At 38.5% G+C, this 18,614-nt stretch overlaps 1 protein-coding gene across 5 annotated transcripts in view; it reads left to right on the top strand.

The window, feature by feature from the left end:
• Positions 1-18,614, top strand: part of USP6NL (USP6 N-terminal like) — a 246,577-nt gene that overhangs the window by 61,648 nt on the left and 166,315 nt on the right. For all 5 annotated transcript variants that reach the window (XM_045060857.1, XM_045060859.1, XM_045060858.1 and 2 more), the window contains exon 2: positions 10,097-10,183. Coding sequence is in view for 3 of the 5 variants with exons in the window: in XM_045060859.1 (XP_044916794.1) it covers positions 10,180-10,183 (4 nt within the window). In the remaining 2 variants the exon portion in view is untranslated. The remainder of the gene's footprint in view (positions 1-10,096; positions 10,184-18,614) is intronic.

Here is an 18,614-nt window from a genome sequence, read left to right as displayed (position 1 = left end):
AAGTTTTTGCATATTGTCTAGCTGGATAAGTATTTACTGAAGGGATGGATGGATTCTTGTCTTTAGAATCTGGAGTTTTTAGCTGACTTTTAAAATGATGCCAGGCCTCTTAAAGTCAGATGTCTTGTATCCTTCGTTTTAGCTTTGATCTGCAGAGCTCGCATTAGGTGCACTTCTCTGATAGTATGTATCAAGTGCGTTAGGCAAATATAACCTGAACAAATTATAAGCTGCTTTTTTTTTTAATGTTTTAAATGTTTATTTATTCTTTTTTTTTTCAATATATGAAGTTTATTGTCAAATTGGTTTCCATATAAGCTGCTTTTGAAAGGCCCTGCCTCTATAGCTGTAGGTAAAGAAGCTTGGGAAAGGACATTTGTTTTTCTAAATACATAAAAGTTAGCATGTTCACCAGTGTAAAGCTGCCGGAATTCGATAAGTCCTTCTGGAAACCTAACTCAGATTCTACCTGTAGAAGGGGAAATTAGACCTCATTCTTATCTGATGCTTCATTAACATACACGTGTAAACAAACCGAGGAAATCCAATGATTTCACATTTTGCCCATCTCGTTCTCTGACCTTATTAGCAGGAAGTGCTGTGTTGATGTAGTGAATAGTGGGTAGGAGAAATAGACCTTTCACTCTAGCGCTGACGGAAGATTTGCTTCACTTCTCTTGAGCTGGGAAAATATTGAAAGTTGTTCAAATTTAGCATTGTATTTCAGGGGGTATAAATTGCAGAAAGAGCATTCTTTATAGAAAGCCCAAGAGTTAGGAAAGTATAGTGGTGAGACTTCCTGTGTCAATGAATAGTGACTCTAATATTAACTGAAGTTGTTTATCTGGAATGAGAAGACATTACCCAGTACATATATGTGTGCCCAGCATATGTCTTTGAACCAATGAACTATGAATCTGAATTAAGAAAGAAAGGTACTAGAAATCCTCTAATGTAAGTTCCACGGGGCCAGGATCTTTGTTTTGTCCTTGGCTGTGTCTGCAGGGCCTAGAACACTCCCTGGCTTATAATAGCTGCTCAGTAAATATTTATTGAATGGATAGTCAATTTGTATATTATCTGTTTGTTTTAAATTTAAAAACCCAACATTAATCATTTAAATATTGCTTTATAATCCTTTGGGAAATAAATTGGTTGAGGCATCATTTCTGATAATTCTTGTTGGACATTTGAGTTGTTTATAAATTTTTTTGCTGTCATGAATCAAGCTTCAACAAAGGAAATTTTCTTAAGCTCTTTCTTGGGCTGGTAGTTCAACACATAGCAATGTTGTAAAACAGGCTCTAGGAATTTCTCCTAGAAAATGAACTTGGCTTGTGCAACTCTGAGGGTGAGATCAGAAGCTTCAGTGATCAGACGTCTGAGATCAGGTAGCACCAGTGATACAGCTCTGAGTAGGCCTGCTGCTCTTACACATGTGGATAATGTCTAATCCTCAGTCTTTGCACGTGAAAGCTCTCTTGCAATTTGTAGTGGAACTGCCTATCACTTGACTTTGTCTTTTACTTTTAAAGAATGAATGAGTCACTACAAATATTTCTGCCTCTTAATTATAGTTTAAACATTCTAAATGCATTTAACTCCTTCATACGGATGGGTACACATATTCTGTTATTCTCATTTATCATCATTTCACTTCTGAATGGCTTGGGAAAAATTTGGCTCTTTCATATTAAAGTATTATAAAACTTATTCTACAAAAAGCTCTGTGTAATGTGTGTTACATAGGGTCTAATATAATGGTGTCTATAGTGTCCCCTCCCTCAACTTAAGCAATAGAACATTATCAGTATCCTCTTGGATCACATCTCATTGTTCCTCCTCCTCCGTCCATTACTTGTCCGGGTAAACCGTCAGGTTCAACTTTAGGTTCTAGCATTCTCTTGCTTTTCTGTATAGTTACATTGCATATGTATATGTCCTTGAACAACTTATTGTGAATTTTACATATTTTGGAACTTTATGTTATTAGTATCATTGTGTGTGTGTGTGTGTATTCACAAATTTAGTGAGTAAAGCTTTTTAGTAAAACTAAAACTCACACATTTCATTTGCATTTAAAGTTAATGTCCTTGCTCTCTGCATTAGTCATCTTTTGCAATAATTATGCTGTGTAACAAACCACTGCAACATTTCAGGGCTGTGAAAGGACAGACATTTATGTCTAGCTCATAGGTTTGGCAGTCTCTGCTGGGTTTGGCTGGGCTTGTCTATAAGCCTTGGGTTGGGTTCGGTTATGTGCTGGGTGTCTACTCATTCTGAGACCAGCAGCTGTTGGGGTACAAGAGACACGCCAAGCTCAGGGCTCTTAAACCCTCCACTTACAGGGGCGCCTGGGTGGCGCAGTCGGTTAAGCGTCCGACTTCAGCCAGGTCACGATCTCGCGGTCTGTGAGTTCGAGCCCCGCGTCAGGCTCTGGGCTGATGGCTCAGAGCCTGGAGCCTGTTTCTGATTCTGTGTCTCCCTCTCTCTGCCCCTCCCCCGTTCGTGCTCTGTCTCTCTCTGTCCCAAAAATAAATAAACGTTGAAAAAAAAAATTAAAAAACAACAACAACAACAAAAAAACCCTCCACTTACAAATGGGATAGTGTCAGTTGTGCCCAGAGCCCAACATGTCATGCGATCAGGCCCCCACATCCATGAGGTGGGGAGTATGTCCCACCCTTAGGGAAGTCACAGTGAGAGCAGTGAGCGAAGGAAGGCTTGTGAACAAAAGATAGTATCTGCCATATCTTCCTCTTGAATAACAGCATAAGAAATTTGGAATATTTCCTTTCTTATTACTTCCCTTCTAGATTACATGCTGTTGTTCAGTACTTTCTCTCTCTCTCTCTCTTTTTTGTAACTCCTGATTTAGAAATCATACCTCTAATATTTGTTTGTGTTTACTCATGTTTACAACTTTTATCTCACCATTCTTTCCTGTATTTCAGATCTTCTCTTTGGCATCATTTTCCATATTTGTGAACTACAGTTTTGGAAGCATCTTTAATGAGGATCTGTTTATATTCTCGCAGTTTGTGTCTGAAATTTTCATTATTTTGTCATTTTTCTTGAAAAGTTAGTTTTAACTGTGTTGAGTATATAATTATAGTTAACAGTTTCTTTATTTTAGCTTTGAAGACATTCTAGTGTCTTCTGGCTCCTATTGTTGCAGTTGGTAAGTCAGATGTCAAGTCTAATTGTTCCTTCTGTGAGCAATCTGCCTTTGGTTTCTGGTTGCTTTTAAGAACTCTCTGTCATTGATGTTTCACAGTTTCACGATGGTATCTCTAGGTGTCAGTTTCCATTTTATTTATACTTTGTGGAATTTGCTGAACCTGAGTCTGTACTTTAGTGTCTTTCATCAGTTCAGGAAAATTCTTGGCTATTGTCTTTTTGCAGATTGTCTCTCCCTCATTCTTGATGTTCTCTTTCTAAAACTTCCAATTATATATATATATATATATATATATATATATATATATATATATGTAAAATAGATGTTTTAATCTATTTTTCATATCTCTTAATCTTCCTTTATATTTTTTTTTTTTATTTTTTTTTCAACGTTTTATTTTATTTTTGGGACAGAGAGAGACAGAGCATGAACGAGGGAGGGGCAGAGAGAGAGGGAGACACAGAATCGGAAACAGGCTCCAGGCTCCGAGCCATCAGCCCAGAGCCTGACGCGGGGCTCGAACTCACGGACCGCGAGATCGTGACCTGGCTGAAGTCGGACGCTTAACCGACTGCGCCACCCAGGCGCCCCTTCCTTTATATTTTTTAATCTGTCTTTGTTGCATCCTGGATGATTTCAGATCTGTCATCTGGTTCATGAATTCTCTCTTTAGCAGCATCCACTTTGCTGAACTTGTCTGTTGAGCTTTAATTTTAGTTATCCTGTTTTTCACTTGCTTCTTTTCCAAATTTGTTGCCTTCTTTTTTGCTCATATTTTTCATTTCCTGTTGTTTTTCAAAACATTATTGTCCTTTCCTTTTTGACATATTTGTGATGAGTCTGCTTATTTCTGTCAAATCTTGCTTATGCATAGTTTTAAATTTTGAGCTAATTTTTCCTGTAACTTTGTGGAAATGCTTATGAGACTTGGCTTAAGAGTGCTTTCTCCCAGAGGGAATTTGCAATTGAGGACAATGTCAAACCAGGGCAACTTAATTTCTAGGTTTGAGATTTTTATAGTATACAAGTGTATGGATTTGAACTTGAAACCTGGGTGAAGGTTGGTTTTGGTTACAGATTTCCAGTGAATACTCCCCTCCCCCTCCCCAAACACAAATAAACCTAGACTCAGGAGAGAATTTTCCTTCAGTCTTCCTTTGGGGTAGATTTTTTTTCCCCCCTTACTTAGTTAATTATTTTTATTGAAGATGTAGTGTTTCAGGTGTCAGGCTCTCTTGTACTTATCTGTAGTCTCACTTTCCATGTTGTATTGTGTAAAGCTCTGGTTTTGTCCCAAGTATGACTGTCAGCACTGAAAGCCCTTCAGCATTGTCTGGTAGAATTTTCAGGGATCATGGAAATGTTACACACCTCTGCTAATACAGCAGCCACTAGCCACATTTAAAATGTATGAGGTATGACAAAGCAATGGAATTTTAAATTTTACATGGTTTTAATTAATTTAAGTTTAAATAGCTACAGGCTGGTGGCTGCAGTATTGGACGGTGCAGCATGGTTATGGGAGATTGGCAATTGCCTGGAAGGCCCGTTGCTGGCGTCAGTGCTTACTTATCACCATCTCTTTGTGCTCCTGTGCGTTTTTTCGGTCTCTGAGGATTTCTCTTAGTTGCTTATGAGCTTTGCTGTGCATTTAATAGGATAATTATTGTATTTTATCAAGTATTTTTGATGTCATGTAGCAAGAGGGTTCGCAAGCTCTTTGGGCACAAGAATCTCAGAAACGGAATTGCCTGACAGCTGTATTTTTAGTTGGAGAGATACTTATCTTGAATGGTAAAAATTGGAAAGTTCACAGTGAAGTAGTGGATGTTCTTCGGAAACTGACCATGAAGTTAGAAATTATGAAGAAGAATTAATTAAATACTTTCTTTGCCATCGTTCTTACTCTACAAAACATTGAAGGATGCTAAAAGATAAAAATGGAGCTGTAACTAAAGTTTTTAAAGTCTTAACACATGGTCTTCAGCTGCTTGGTGTGAGTGTTTTACCAATACAAGAGCACTTGAATGAAAAGGTATATATATATTTATTTAGAGAGAAATATTTTGCAGATGGACAGAAAAAACAAAATGAACTTGAGAGATCATAGGGAACTGTGGTGGTGGAGGGACAGGAAAGGACTTTGACATTCAGTGCTGAAAGTATGTGTTTTGCTTCTGGCTTTAACAGGGACTGTGTTATTTATTACTATTTTTTTTTATTAAAAAAAAATTTTTTTTTAACGTTTATTTATTTTTGAGACAGAGCATGAACGGGGGAGGGTCAGAGAGAGGGAGACACAGAATCTGAAACAGGCTCCAGGCTCTGTGAGCTGTCAGCACAGAGCCCGACGCGGGGCTCGAACTCACGGACCATGAGATCATGACCTGAGCCAAAGTCGGCCGCCCAACCGACTGAGCCACCCAGGCGCCCCAGGGGCCTGTGTTATTTAATTGGAGGGATTTAAAAATATATAAATAATGAGTCCTAGCTATTTCTCAGGTATACGCTTCTTTTTCCTTCAAAGCCAAATATTTTAGAAATGTGTGGTTGGTTTTGGATATTCATTAATAAAAACACTTAAGACACTTTGTAATAAATTTCTGTTACTTTACGATTTGCTTGCTCTTTTGGAGCGGTAGGTACATTGGATTCTTTTTTTGTTACTTGTATTTTTGTGTTGTGGTTAAATACACATAAGACTACCATTTTAACCTTTTTTAAGTGTCCAGTTCAGTGGCATTAACTACATTTACATTAATGTAGGACCATCACCATTTATCTCCAGAACTTTTTTCATCCTCCCAAACTGAAACTCTGTCCCCATTAAACATTAACTTCCTGTCCTCCCCCGCCCCGCCCCCCAGCTTCTGGTACCCACCATTCTACTTTCTGTCCCTGAATTTGACTTCTCTACCTACTTCATTCATGTAAGTGGAATCATAGGGTGTTTGTCTTATATATGACTTGCTTATTTCACTTAGCATAATGTTCTCAAGATTAAATTTAATTTTCTGAAATTGTAATTTGTGCGAAGAGTAAAAGATTGGAGATCCCATCGGCTGGTAGTGGAGATTGGCATTTTCATGTATTTCTTTCCATAGAAGATCATATACAGTGAAGTGAATTACTGTTAATTTGATCTCCTGAAAGAATATTATAAGAAACAATGGAATATGATACCATATGTTGTGGTTTATAATTCTGTTAAATTTAAGTTTTAAAATCATTAAAATTGGGGCTGCTGAGCTTGTTCTAAAATATATTATCTGGTGTTATAAAACCCAGAAATCCTTTCCAGTACTTCTAGAGGTTTAAACTGTCTCAAAGCATCAGAAATTATTTTAGGCTGCCTAGTGCCTGCAGTAAAGAAGAGGATATGGCGGAGTTTGTTTTACTTTTTTAAAAAAATTATTATTGATTTATTTTAAATGTTTATGTACTTTGTGTGCACATGTGGGGGAGGGGCAGAGAGAGAGAGGGAGAGAGAGAATCCCACGTAGGCTGTGCACTGTCAGCGTGGAGCCTGGTGCAGGGCTTGATCTCGTGAACTATAAGATCATGACCTGAGCTGAAATCAAGAGTTGGACGCTTAAGCCACCCACGTGCCCTGCGTTTACCCTGAGTTCCCTGTCAGGATGGGTTATCCGTAGCCCTGCTTACCATTCATGCAGATCAAGTTTTGTCACAAAAAGTTGGAGGTGTCACTTTAAAGAATCTATATTAGGTTAGTGTGAGTACACATTCCCATGTGGAGGATAAATAGCATAGCTCACGTTACTAGAAAATGACTTTAAAGGCCAGATTTTACAGAAATACCCCAGTATACCTACTATGTGAAACTGTGGATTTAAAACAAATTATTTTTTTTCCCTCTTGGATGGTGTGAAAAACAAAGTTAGATTTTTTTCTTCTCTTTTTTCTATGTCCATTGGGAGGGGATAGCATTTAGAGGAGGAGGAAGAGAGTGTGCACATTATTTATTTTGAGAGAGAAAGCACGAGTGTGAGCGGGGTAGGGGCAAAGAGAGAGATTGGGAGGGAGAATCCCTAGCAAGGTCTATGCTGTCAGGACAGAGCCTGATGTGGGGCTCGACCTCACTAACCTTGAGATTATGAGCTGAAATCAAGAGTCAGACACTTAACCAGCTGAGCCACCTGGGCTCCCCTGTGCCCATTTTATCTTACATGCTTCTGAACTGCGTTGGTGCTTAAAAGAATTTGCATGCGACCTACTTTGAAAGTAGACAGGAGGGTCTACATTTCAAAGTTGCGATTATGCTAAAGAGTTTGAACCAGTGAGTTCAGTTATGAGTAATTTCCAAGTATGTTTTTCTAAGAACTACTCCATGACATTTTACAGTAATTCCAATTCATGCATTGTTTCATATTTGTCAAGTGTATTTATCACCTTAGATGGTAAGGTCATAAATCCACTGTTGGTAAGTTTTATTATCCTGGTATTTTTGAGGTTACTATTTTTAGCGATAAGAAAACTTGATATGTTAGGAAGTTCAGTTCTTGAATAAGTATTTGTTCAGCATTTTACAATTATGGGTAGGAGGTGCTACTTAGTATAAAATGCTTTCATGTTGCCATTTAGGAATTAAAAAATTTTTTTAGAACATTTATTTATTTTTGAGAGACAGCATGAGCAGGGGAGGGGCAGAGAGAGGGAGACCCAGAATCCGTAGCACGCTCCAGGCTCCGAGCTATCAGCACAGAGCCTGAAGCGGGGCTTGAACTCACGAATTGCGAGATCATGACCTAGGCAGAAGTTCAGATGCTCAACCGACTGAGCCACCCAGGTGCCCCACCATTTAGGAATTTTAAATTTAAGATCAAAAACTTTGTTATAAACAGCAACAAAGAGAAAAGTCCCTGACCAAAGAGACTAGACTCTACCAGTGTAAGTGAACTATAAGTAAACTCCTGGATCATCTGTGAATGTTTAATCTACCCTGTGTATCTGTAACATGGGATTGCCTTCCTGTGTCGTCATTCACCATGGTCCAGGGCTCAGCATGTTTGACCTCCTAGTTCCCTGGGAGGGAAAACAGATCCAATAGCCTGAGTGAAACACCATCAAAAAACTGTATTTATAGCGAGAAACTTCTTGTCACATATTCTGAAACTAACATGTAGATTATGTGTTATTTTAGATTTTTCATACAACTTCTCATTTCCTTTGGGATAATTGGGTTATCTGGAAATGAAAATCATAGCATTTACTGTATAGATAAAGAAGAAAGCCTGTGGGATGGGGGTCAGGTGATTACGTGGCAGTACTATGATTATATGCCCTTGCTAATTACAGTCTACAAATCATGCTGTGCATACAGATTTTCATTTTGTAAATTTGTATTTCTCACGTATTTTACATGACATGAGTAAAGTGTATAAATGAGACCAACATTATTTCTTCAAAAAATGTTACCCTAACTTTAATCTGTTGCAGAGTCAGTGGTCCTTAGTACTATGCTATGTTCTTAATTGATTTAGAAAATAAAGTAACCGTCACTTTCTGTGATTGCAAAAAGTAGTTTATCAGTTTATGAACAAAGCTGTAAATGAGGAAGCACAGTGTAAATGTTATGTCAGACCTTAATCTACCTATGGGATTTTATGTGTTAGATTTGGGGAGGCACTGTGCATCCGTAATTATGTTGAAATATAGTATTAGTATTACTTTATGCCTCATTTTCTTTAATATATTAATCAAGTAAGGCAGATTTAGTTTGTATTTATACTAATGCAGGGTGATGCTTTATGTTATACTGAAGTGAAAAGAACCAAATACAAAATTTTGTATGCAGTATTTATAAAGTATATTTTAATTTTTTTAAATGTGTATTTATTTTTGTGAGACTGAGAGACAGATGTGAGCGGGAGAGGGGCAGAGAGAAGGAGACACAGAATTCAAAGCAGGTTCCAGGCTTTGAGCTGTCAACACAGACATGGGGGTCGAACCCGTGAAACACGAGATCATGACCGGAGCCGAAGTTGGATGCTTAACTGACTGAGCCGCCCAGGCACCCCTATAAAGTGTATTTTGAAGAAATACTTACCAAAAAAATCCCTTGAAAGGAACGTGCCCCACATAATTGGGTAGATGTAGTGGCATTTTGTGGTAAGAGAATTTTTCTATTTTGCTGTTGTTTCCAATTTTTTTAAACAATGAAACCATATTTTATAATGAGAAAAATGCCCATTATTAGAGAAAGTCTATAGCAATACCTTTAGTGGTCTTCATTTGATAGTGTATAAATTATTTATGTGTAATCAAAAATCAGTTTAGCAGATGCGATATGCTGTCTTTATCCTAGATGGAGTACTTTCTTTCTAGGACTTATTTATTTGGGAAAGGGGGAGGGAATAAGTTTTTAGTAAGTGAAAACCAAGGACACCTGTTTCTGTGTGATAATAAGTTTCTGTGTGATAATTACTTTGTATGTACTATTTGCTTTGGGGGTAACTTCTTATAGACAAAGGAAAATACAAGTGGAATCATGATGTTTTAAAGATTGGCAATTTTTTATATTTTTAGATGAAGGTTTTATATTCAGAAGGTTCTTTTGGAAATAGAAAATTGTTGAAACCAAATTATTTTCATTTCTTTTTAGAAAATTTTATTTTAGGGGCGCCTGGGTGGCTCAGTCGGTTAAGTGTCCGACTTTGGCTCAGGTCATGATCTCACGGTTTGTGAGTTTGAGCCCTGCATCGGGCCCTGTGCTGACAGCTCAGAGCCTGGAGCCTGATTCAGATTCTGTGTCTCCCTCTCTCTCTGCCCCTCCCCCACTCGCACTCTGTCTCTGTCTCTCAAAAATAAATAAACGTTAAAAAAAATTAAAAAAAAATTTTATTTTAAATGCTGACCTTTAAAAAGATGATTTCTTTCTCTCTGTTTTCTTACTAGGACATGTATTCTTCTGAGAAACCTTGGACAGCAGATTTTGGTTTACTATCTGATTGGGACAGCCTACAGAGATATTTCCAGTCATGAGTAAGTGTCCTGTGTTTCATTTCAGAGGCCTGGGCAGCATTTGCAGTGTACTGAAAAAATAGAAAAAGTTTATTATTGGACAAACTGGAATTATGTTACTTCATCAGAGACTGGATACTCTGGTCAGCCCAGTACTGTGTACCTATCTGTATTTAAACAAGGAGATACTTTTTGATGCTTGGTTTATTCTGAAAAGTTAGATATGGTGAGGAAATCTGTGTCATTAGTTTCTTGGCTGATTTAATTCTGTTATCTAAAATTTTCTGTTGATTACTCATTGGGAAGTGACTTGTGAAAAATATGAAGAGGGAAATACTCAAATATAGAGGATAGTCTAGTGGTTGCCAGAGGAGAAGTGGGTGGGGGAAAAAGAAAGAAATATTAAGAGGGAAAATTCAAATTGATTGTAATTAGCAGAAGTTTAATTGTATGAGGTTTGATCATTGGGTAACATGGGTGAGTATATAAGCAAAAAAAAAAAATCTATTAATGTCTTTGATGGAATGAAAACCACATCTATCCTGTAGACTTTCCAAATTTGATACAGGTTTTATTTTCTCCCGTAGTGGTTCTGTACATAGTATTTTCTGCCATTCCAGTCTGCTTCCGGCTGTGACTAGGAGAGCTGGGTTTTACGACTTTGTATTAACTGTTTATTTTAGGGAGTGAGGAAAGAATTACGAGTTTTGCCTTGACTGTGATCATATAACAATTTTGATGTATTTTTTAAAAAGTACAGATTTTTTGATTATGGGAACTTTGAATAGAGTGAGCATTTCCTGCTGGAGTATAATGTTAGAGAGTTTAAACATTTTCACATGTAATTCATATTGATTATCTTAATATGGATAGAGTGTTTTTTAATTTAATTTACTTTTTTAAAAGATTTTTTTTTTAAGTTTATTTATTTTGAGAGAGAGAGAGCATGCGTGTGTGTGTGTGAGCAGGGGAGGAGCAGAGAGAGAGAGAGAGAGAGAGAGAGAGAGAGAGAGAGAGAGAGAGAGAGAGAGACAATCTTAAGCAGCCTCCGCAGGGCTCGAATCCATGAACCTTGAGATCATGACTTGAGCCACAATCAAGTCAGATGCTTAATTGACTGAGCCACCCAGTCACCCTGGATAGTTTTTCTTACCATTGATTGAAATAATTAAGCAGTTGTTAAATGAAAACAAGGCTGTTGTTGCTGTGAAATCTTTGAGTGCTTTCTCTTAAGAATAATATCGCAAGAAGTACGCTTTGATTTTCGAGAGTTTTCAGTGGGGTACTTTTTCAGTGGTGTCCTTTGAGTAAACCAGGATAGTTGCTACACGAATTCAAATACAGATTTAAGAAGAAGCAGCTTTTATTATTTCGGCTGCATTCAGATGAAATTTTGTGAGAACATTTATCTAATGTAAAGTGCCAACTCTAGTAAAGATGACCATATGAGTTTATGAAAACTAAGAAGTGTCCAGCATTTTAACTTAAAAATGCTTACATTTTGGGCAATTTACATTCTGTTCTACTTTGTAATCTTAGTGTTCTGTTAGCGTCCCTGTTACAGAGTTCTTTGAGGACAGGTACCCAGGGTCTTTCATTTTTTTTTTTTTCTTTTTTTAAATATGAAATTTATTGTCAAATTGGTTTCCATACAACACCCAGTGCTCATCCCAACAGGTGCCCTCCTCAATGCCCATCACCCACTTTCCTCTCCCTCCCACCCCCCATCCACCCTCAGTTTGTTCTCAGTTTTTAAGAGTCTCTTATGTTTTGGCTCCCTCCCTCTCTAACCTCTTTTTTAGGGTCTTTCATTTTTGAATCGCAGTGTCTAACAGGGTCTTGTATACCTGCTGCCTCTAAAAATTCAGAGCCCTGTGGGGACAAAGGCAGAGAGGGTGGGGGTACCTTGTTAGGCAACTAATAATAAATTATCTGAATGACATACAACTTTTTATTTGTGAATTACAATGGCTATATTTCATTTCTAAGGTTTTTAATTGGTTCTTTTTTTAATTATAAATTACACTTTATAAAAATATTTATTTATTAAAAATATTTATTTATTTTTGAGGCGGGGCAGGGGCAAAGAGAGAGGGAGACACAGAATCCGAAGCAGGCTCCAGGCTCCGAGCTGTGAACACAGAGCCCGACATGGGGCTCAAACTATGAACTGCGAGATCATGACCTGAGCCCAGGTTGGACACTTAATCGACTGAGCCACCCACGTGCCCCAAATTGGTTGTTTTTTATGCCCTTTAATTCTTTTCTTATTTCTGCTTGTTTTTATTTTAAAGATTTGATTTATTATTCTTTTATTTCTTTGTGGATCTTTCATGTGCTTATTTTGAAGTGTTTCTCAGATCACTTGATTATTTTTTAATTTTGTCTCCAGTGAATTTATATTGTAGTTGTTGCTGTTGTTGGTGTTTCATCATATTCTGTAGTTTTGCAGGCACACACACTCTGATGAAAATTCTTTCTCTTTCTCCTATGGCTGTCTCCTTTTGTGATTTTCCTGCTGGTGTAGCACATTTGCAGTTGTCTCTGCGTGCCTTTGGAGTTCCCAGATCAGAATCAGGTCTTGTGTTAGTGGATCAGAGCACCAGCCGCATGGTGATGTTGGTGATATCACAGATTCTGTCACGGAGTCAGCTGGCATTAGGTCAGCAGCTTCCTAAGCTGTAGCTTCAGCAAGTTAGCAAAGGCCTTTTTCAGTCCCATTTTATCATCAAGGAGGAGTGTCCCCCCTCCCCCGTCCCTGGTTTTAAGCGAGGAGCCTGGCTACTGACCCTGCTTCACATGAACTCTTATATACAGTTCTTCCCTGGGATTTACTTCCTGCTGCCTTGTCCTGCTTTGGGGCAGCCCAGCAGACCTCCTGGTTTTAGTTTGGCTCATACTTTGTGTTCCTGTTAGATTTTGTTTTATTTTTAATGTTTGTTTATTTTCAGACAGAGAGAGAGAGAGAGAGAGAGAGAGAGAGAGAGAGAGGGAGAGAGAGAGTCCCAAGCAGGCCATGTGCTCTCGGCGCAAAGCCCAGTGTGGGGCTGGATCTCGCAAACCGTGAGATCATGACCTGAGTGGAAGGCAGGAGTCGCCGGCTTAACCAACTGAGCCACCCCGGTGCCCCCCTGTTAGATTTTTAATCTGGAGATGTTTAATATGTTTTGGGGCATAGGTATGTCATTTTAGTGATTTGTTTTTATATTTTATCTGTAATTTCTCTGTTTGTTGTGAAGACAAGCAGCCACAAAGAATGAACGTGCCACTGGTATTACCATAAAGTCCAAACTGACTGTTTCACATTGAAGAAAAGAAAACCGGTTTCTGCTTAGTTCCCTGGTTCCTAGTGTTCCTCTCTTTGCTTTGCTTGCTAGGTGGCCCCAATATGCTGCTTCCCTGTAGTGGTCTGCTTGCCTCATTCCAGTTCCTGCCACTCAGCTCTTCACTCTTACACCGTGTACTCTGTAAGATCCTTGAGGGCACAGGTTTTTACTACGTGCTGAGCACTTTTCCTGGCTCCTAATAGGTGTTTGATAAACAGTGTGTGGATGGGGTGTTCCTAAGTAACTTGTTTTAGTATGGAGTAGCTGTTCCGTGAGTTACTACTTTTAGGTGAAATTTAAGCTGATCCTACATGAAGAAAGATTGAGGGTGGGGTGGGGGGTAGTGTGTACGTGTGGGTAGGGGGAGTGTGGCATAGGATAGAGCATTCCAAGGCAGTGGAGCAGTGTGAGAAAGGCATGGAGGTGTGACTATACATAGGTGTTGCCACGTAGTTGAGCATTTGGGAGCATGGAGATGGGGAATGGAGACCGAGAGAGAGGGAAAGCTGGCGGAGACGCTAACGGGGTCTGGGTCCCAGACGCTTCGGGAAGTTTGGACTTCACCTTGTAGGGCTTGAGGAGCTGTTAAAGAAGTGCAGTTAGGGGAGGGGCGCCCGGGTGTCTTGTCTGACTTCGGCTCAGGGCATGATCCTGCAGTTCGTGAGTTCGAACTGCCACGTCGGCTCTTTGGTCTCAGTGCAGAGTCTGCTTGGGATCCTCTGTCTCCCTCTCTGCCTGCCTCTCTGCCCCACGCACGCTCTCTCTCAAATATAAACAAGTAAACATTAAAAAAAAAAAAGTTCAGTTAGGAGAGCAACTGAAGATTTCATTCTGGAAAAATTACTCTGACAAATAGACATTTTTGTTAGATGTAATTGAAAAGAATCGGTTACAGGCAGTATTTGCCTTTTTCTGGCTTTTTTCTTAGTTTTAAGCTCATACTAGGCTTCCTTTGAAATAGACTGTGAATTACATTTCTTATGCTTGCCAGTTTGGTGATCTTCTCTCCTGATAGATGCCGTTCTTGAGCAGACCACTGTAACCATAGGTTAGGGAGTGTTACAATGTCAGTGTTATGATGCGGTTGCCGGGGGTTGTAAGTTTTCAAAAAGGTGGGAACTGAGTATATCAGAGTTCCTGTTTTTGAAAAAATAGTGGAGAATCATGGTATAGGTTACAAAATAGGAAGATGTGTCATTAAAGTCTAGACAGAATTTCCAAACCTGGGTTTGGGTGAGAATGATGGGTGACTAAAGTTTTTTTCAGTATGGCTCTAGCGATTAAGAGGAAGGTTGGTACTTGTTACATCTGGGAGGATTTATCTGTGAAGCATTTGCTAACCCTTGCCATGTCATGGACCACGCGGGATGTGGTAGGAGTTGTACAGCATGTGGGGTGAACTGTTGGGGGCTTGGAGGTGACTGGCTCTCACCAGGCTGTTCTTCGTGCCCAGCTGCTGACGGACCGCTTTCGCTGCACAGCCTGGCACACTCGTTGGGGGGGGGGTCCCAGCTCCAGAGCCTAGAGAATTTGTTACATGTTTGAGGTGTTTTTCAGCTTTTAGTCTAGATCTTTATATATTCTGTCGAATTCTGAGGTTAGATACGTACCTTGTGGAAAATGTGATGCTTCTGCGATGTGCATTTCATTGTGGATTGTTAACTTTATCACAATCCACAAAAAGCCTTTTGATTTTCAGTGCTGAAATTGTTTTTGTTTTTCTGTATTTGCATATTTTGCAATGTTAAACATTTATCAAGATTTTTTCCCCAAAATTCTGTCTTATCAGATGGTGCCAAAGATGAAATATTTATATGAAAGTCATTATATTTAAACTGTAGCTGTAGTTTGAAATAAACCTCTTAGAACTTTAAAGGAGATTGTAACAATAGGAGTAGTTCTTGTAAAAAGCATTGCTGAAAATTTCTAAAGATGATGATTTTGGAGGAATGTGTTAAAAAAAATAAGCCAAAAAACATCAAATCTCAGAAGTGATTATTTAGGGTACTACTTAATTTTATTTGCCCATGTTTTAACTTGAAAAAATAAAGCTTATCTACTCTGTTTTTAAAATTTTAGTCTTACATATTTTATTTAACTTTCTTCAGAAAACTTTTGCTCTATAACTAATTATATGTTTTGTTTGTTTGTTTTTTAAGAGAGGATTTCTGTGTTAATTCTCTTCTGCCTTGGCAATCCAGGAGTGATTCTGTTATGTTGGAGTGTTTGATCCTGCCCTTTGACCTAAATAAAGGAGTGGGGGTTTTGAGATCACTTCTGGATCTGAAACATTTCTCATTTAACTGAGGAAAAAGTAATGTCAGTGAGTAATTTGAGATGTAGTGTATATTTATGGCTTTGTAATAGAGCATGTATCTTTATTCCTCTGGAGCAGTAGACGTAAGAGTTCATGCTGAAGTGAAAACAATTTGTTTTAACATTTGTTGGAACAGGTAATGTTATAAATAAGTGAGTAGATTACTGAGTCCCTCAGTCTTGGCATGAGGATTCTTCCAAGTCTTATTGAATAGAAAAATCATGCAACAGATAATAGAAGGCTTTTCCTAAGTATTGGCTAAAGTTTCTGTCTAGGATAATTATCTAGATACATATATATCCTGTTTTATGGAATAGCTATGTGCCTGAGAAGCTGGGTAGAGGTTAAAGAAAAGAAAATTTAAGTTGAATTGTATTTTGAATAGTGGGTTATCTGCATTTAATGGAATCGTGAAAGAAATCCTTTTGTAAAGTATAACGAGTGTCTATTTGTTATACTAAGACTCATTTATGTTTGATAAGTTTGGACTTTGGAAGTAAAGTTTTAAATGTTAACCATTCTTAAAATGAATACAAGTTGATCCTCGAATAATATGGGTTTGCATGTTGCGAGCCCACTTGAATAACATGGATTTTTTTGGTAAATACAGTACAGTAATGTGTGGTGACAAATGGTAGGTACACTTGTGAGTACAGCACAGTGTATAGAGCTATAGGGTTGTCGGATCCCTGTATTGTACACTTGAAACTAACGTAACATTGTGTGTCAACTATACTTAAAAAGAATACAGTGCAGTCCTCTAAATGTAGTTTCCTTATGATTTTTTAATACTTCGTTTCTCTGGTTACTTTATCGTAGGAACACAGCATACGCATGTCGCACATGACATGAAATATGTGTTAATCAAGTCTTTATCTGTAAGGCTTCTATTCAAGAGTACATTATTAGTAGTTAAGTTTTGGGGGAGTCAGAAGTTACAGGCGGATTTTCAATTGTGTGGGGGTTTGGTGTCTCTAACTCCCCCCTTGTTCCAGGGGGAGTATAATGTATAATCATTGATTTTTAATTCGGGGGAGGGGGCTGAATTTGGGAGTGTATAGAGACTTTTGGTAGTTCTAGTTACTGGGGAGACCTACTGGTGTTGAGTGGGCAGGGGCCATGTACGGAGTAGAGTAGACCCTGTTGAGAGATACCGTGTGTCACCTGTCTGACGTGTGGCAGCCGTACAGTGTAGGTGAGGTGATGGAGGATGCCAACAAAAATTGCTTCTCAGGAAATTCGTTAGTTCAGTTTCTTGGTTTAAGGCGCTTCATTGTGTTAAGACGAACCATCAAAAATGGAATATACTTTACTTTTAGCAATTTGTCATCTTTTTGACTGCTACAGAAAAGTGAGTAATTCTTAGTTTGGTACTATGGGACATTGAACATGAGTTTAGTGTAGTATTTCTTACAGAGTATATTCAGTTACAGTATTCAAATACAGTAGAAGGGGACGCCTGAATGGCTCTGTCACTGGAGCATCTTGATTTTGGCTCAGGTCATGATGCCGGGGTCGTGGATTGAGCCACGCGCTAGGCTCTGTGCTGAGTGTGGAGGCTGCTTGGGATTCTCTTTCTCTCTCTCCCTCTGCCCCTCTCCCCCCGTTTATGTGTACACACGCTCTCTTGCTCACTCTCAAAAAGAAAAAGAAGTGTAGTAGAAGTACAATATGGTATTAGGTTTTTGTTAGGAGGTGATTTACATTATTTTGTATCTTGTTTTGATATTTTTTCAAACTTGTAACAAGAAACGTTGTAAACATAGAACCCAAATTCTTCATATACCTTTATCTGATGTACTGGTTGTTTACATTTTGTCCATTTGATTCTCTTTCTTGCACTCCCTCTCTCTGTCTCACACACACACACACACACACACACACACACACACACACACACACACACATCTATACATACATCTATACATACATATATAGAAGAAATTGATTTGTAGTTAAAACATTTTCTGTGAAAATCGTTTCCTTTTATTAAAAGTCATTTAAATTCTTAGCATAAATGTCACTCATTATAATGTTACAATATAATCTCAGTAAAGCTTCTAAATTACTTTTGCTAATTAAATCTTAAAATTGCAAACCATTTACCAACCGCTGTCACACTCTCATTGTTTAAACACTACATTATTTACATGGGTTTTGTAACCTGTGTCATTAGGTTAGTGAAGAATGTCATTAATGTTTTTCTTTTAGATCTACAATATACTGCATAATATAGATAACCTTGGTATATAGGTCAACTTGAATGAAAATTCTTCAGTATAGCACAAAGCAGGATGCTCCAAACCACCTCTTTATAATAGTTTTAAGGTACTCTATTCTGAAGAGAAACTCTTTGAAATCCCATTCTGAGAGAGTAAGTTTTCCGGCGGCAGTCTTCTTGCAAGAGTCGCAGAGACCTGGGTTGGCTTTGCTGTTGACCCGCCGCCGTGTTACGCGTCTATGCGTAGCCGTTGGCTTGGCCGCTCACGGCGCCTCCATCCTCCCTACCCCTGCCTCCCCTGTGCCCCTGCCCTTTCCTTGTTTGTCAGCGTGGGGACTGCGCTGCGTTGTCTGGAAGCCTTCTAGCTCTGGAATGTATGATTCTATTAGTGAGAAAATGTGCATTTCCACTTTTGCCTGTAGGAACATAACTATTGGATAAAATGCGATTTATGTCTATGAAGCTAAATTAAGACAACGGAAACATGCAGTTTTCAGGGTTTGGGGTTCCTCGTGTTGCTTCATGTTGGCGTTTGTGTCCTGGTTATTTCAGCGGTTCTTTTGTTCCAAGTGTAGGCACGTGTTCTCT

This window comes from Felis catus, chromosome B4 (assembly GCF_018350175.1).
Source record: "Felis catus isolate Fca126 chromosome B4, F.catus_Fca126_mat1.0, whole genome shotgun sequence".
Taxonomy (NCBI): Eukaryota; Metazoa; Chordata; class Mammalia; order Carnivora; family Felidae; genus Felis; species Felis catus.
Note: the sequence above shows the minus strand (reverse complement) of the source record. Positions and strands in the feature narration are given on the sequence as shown.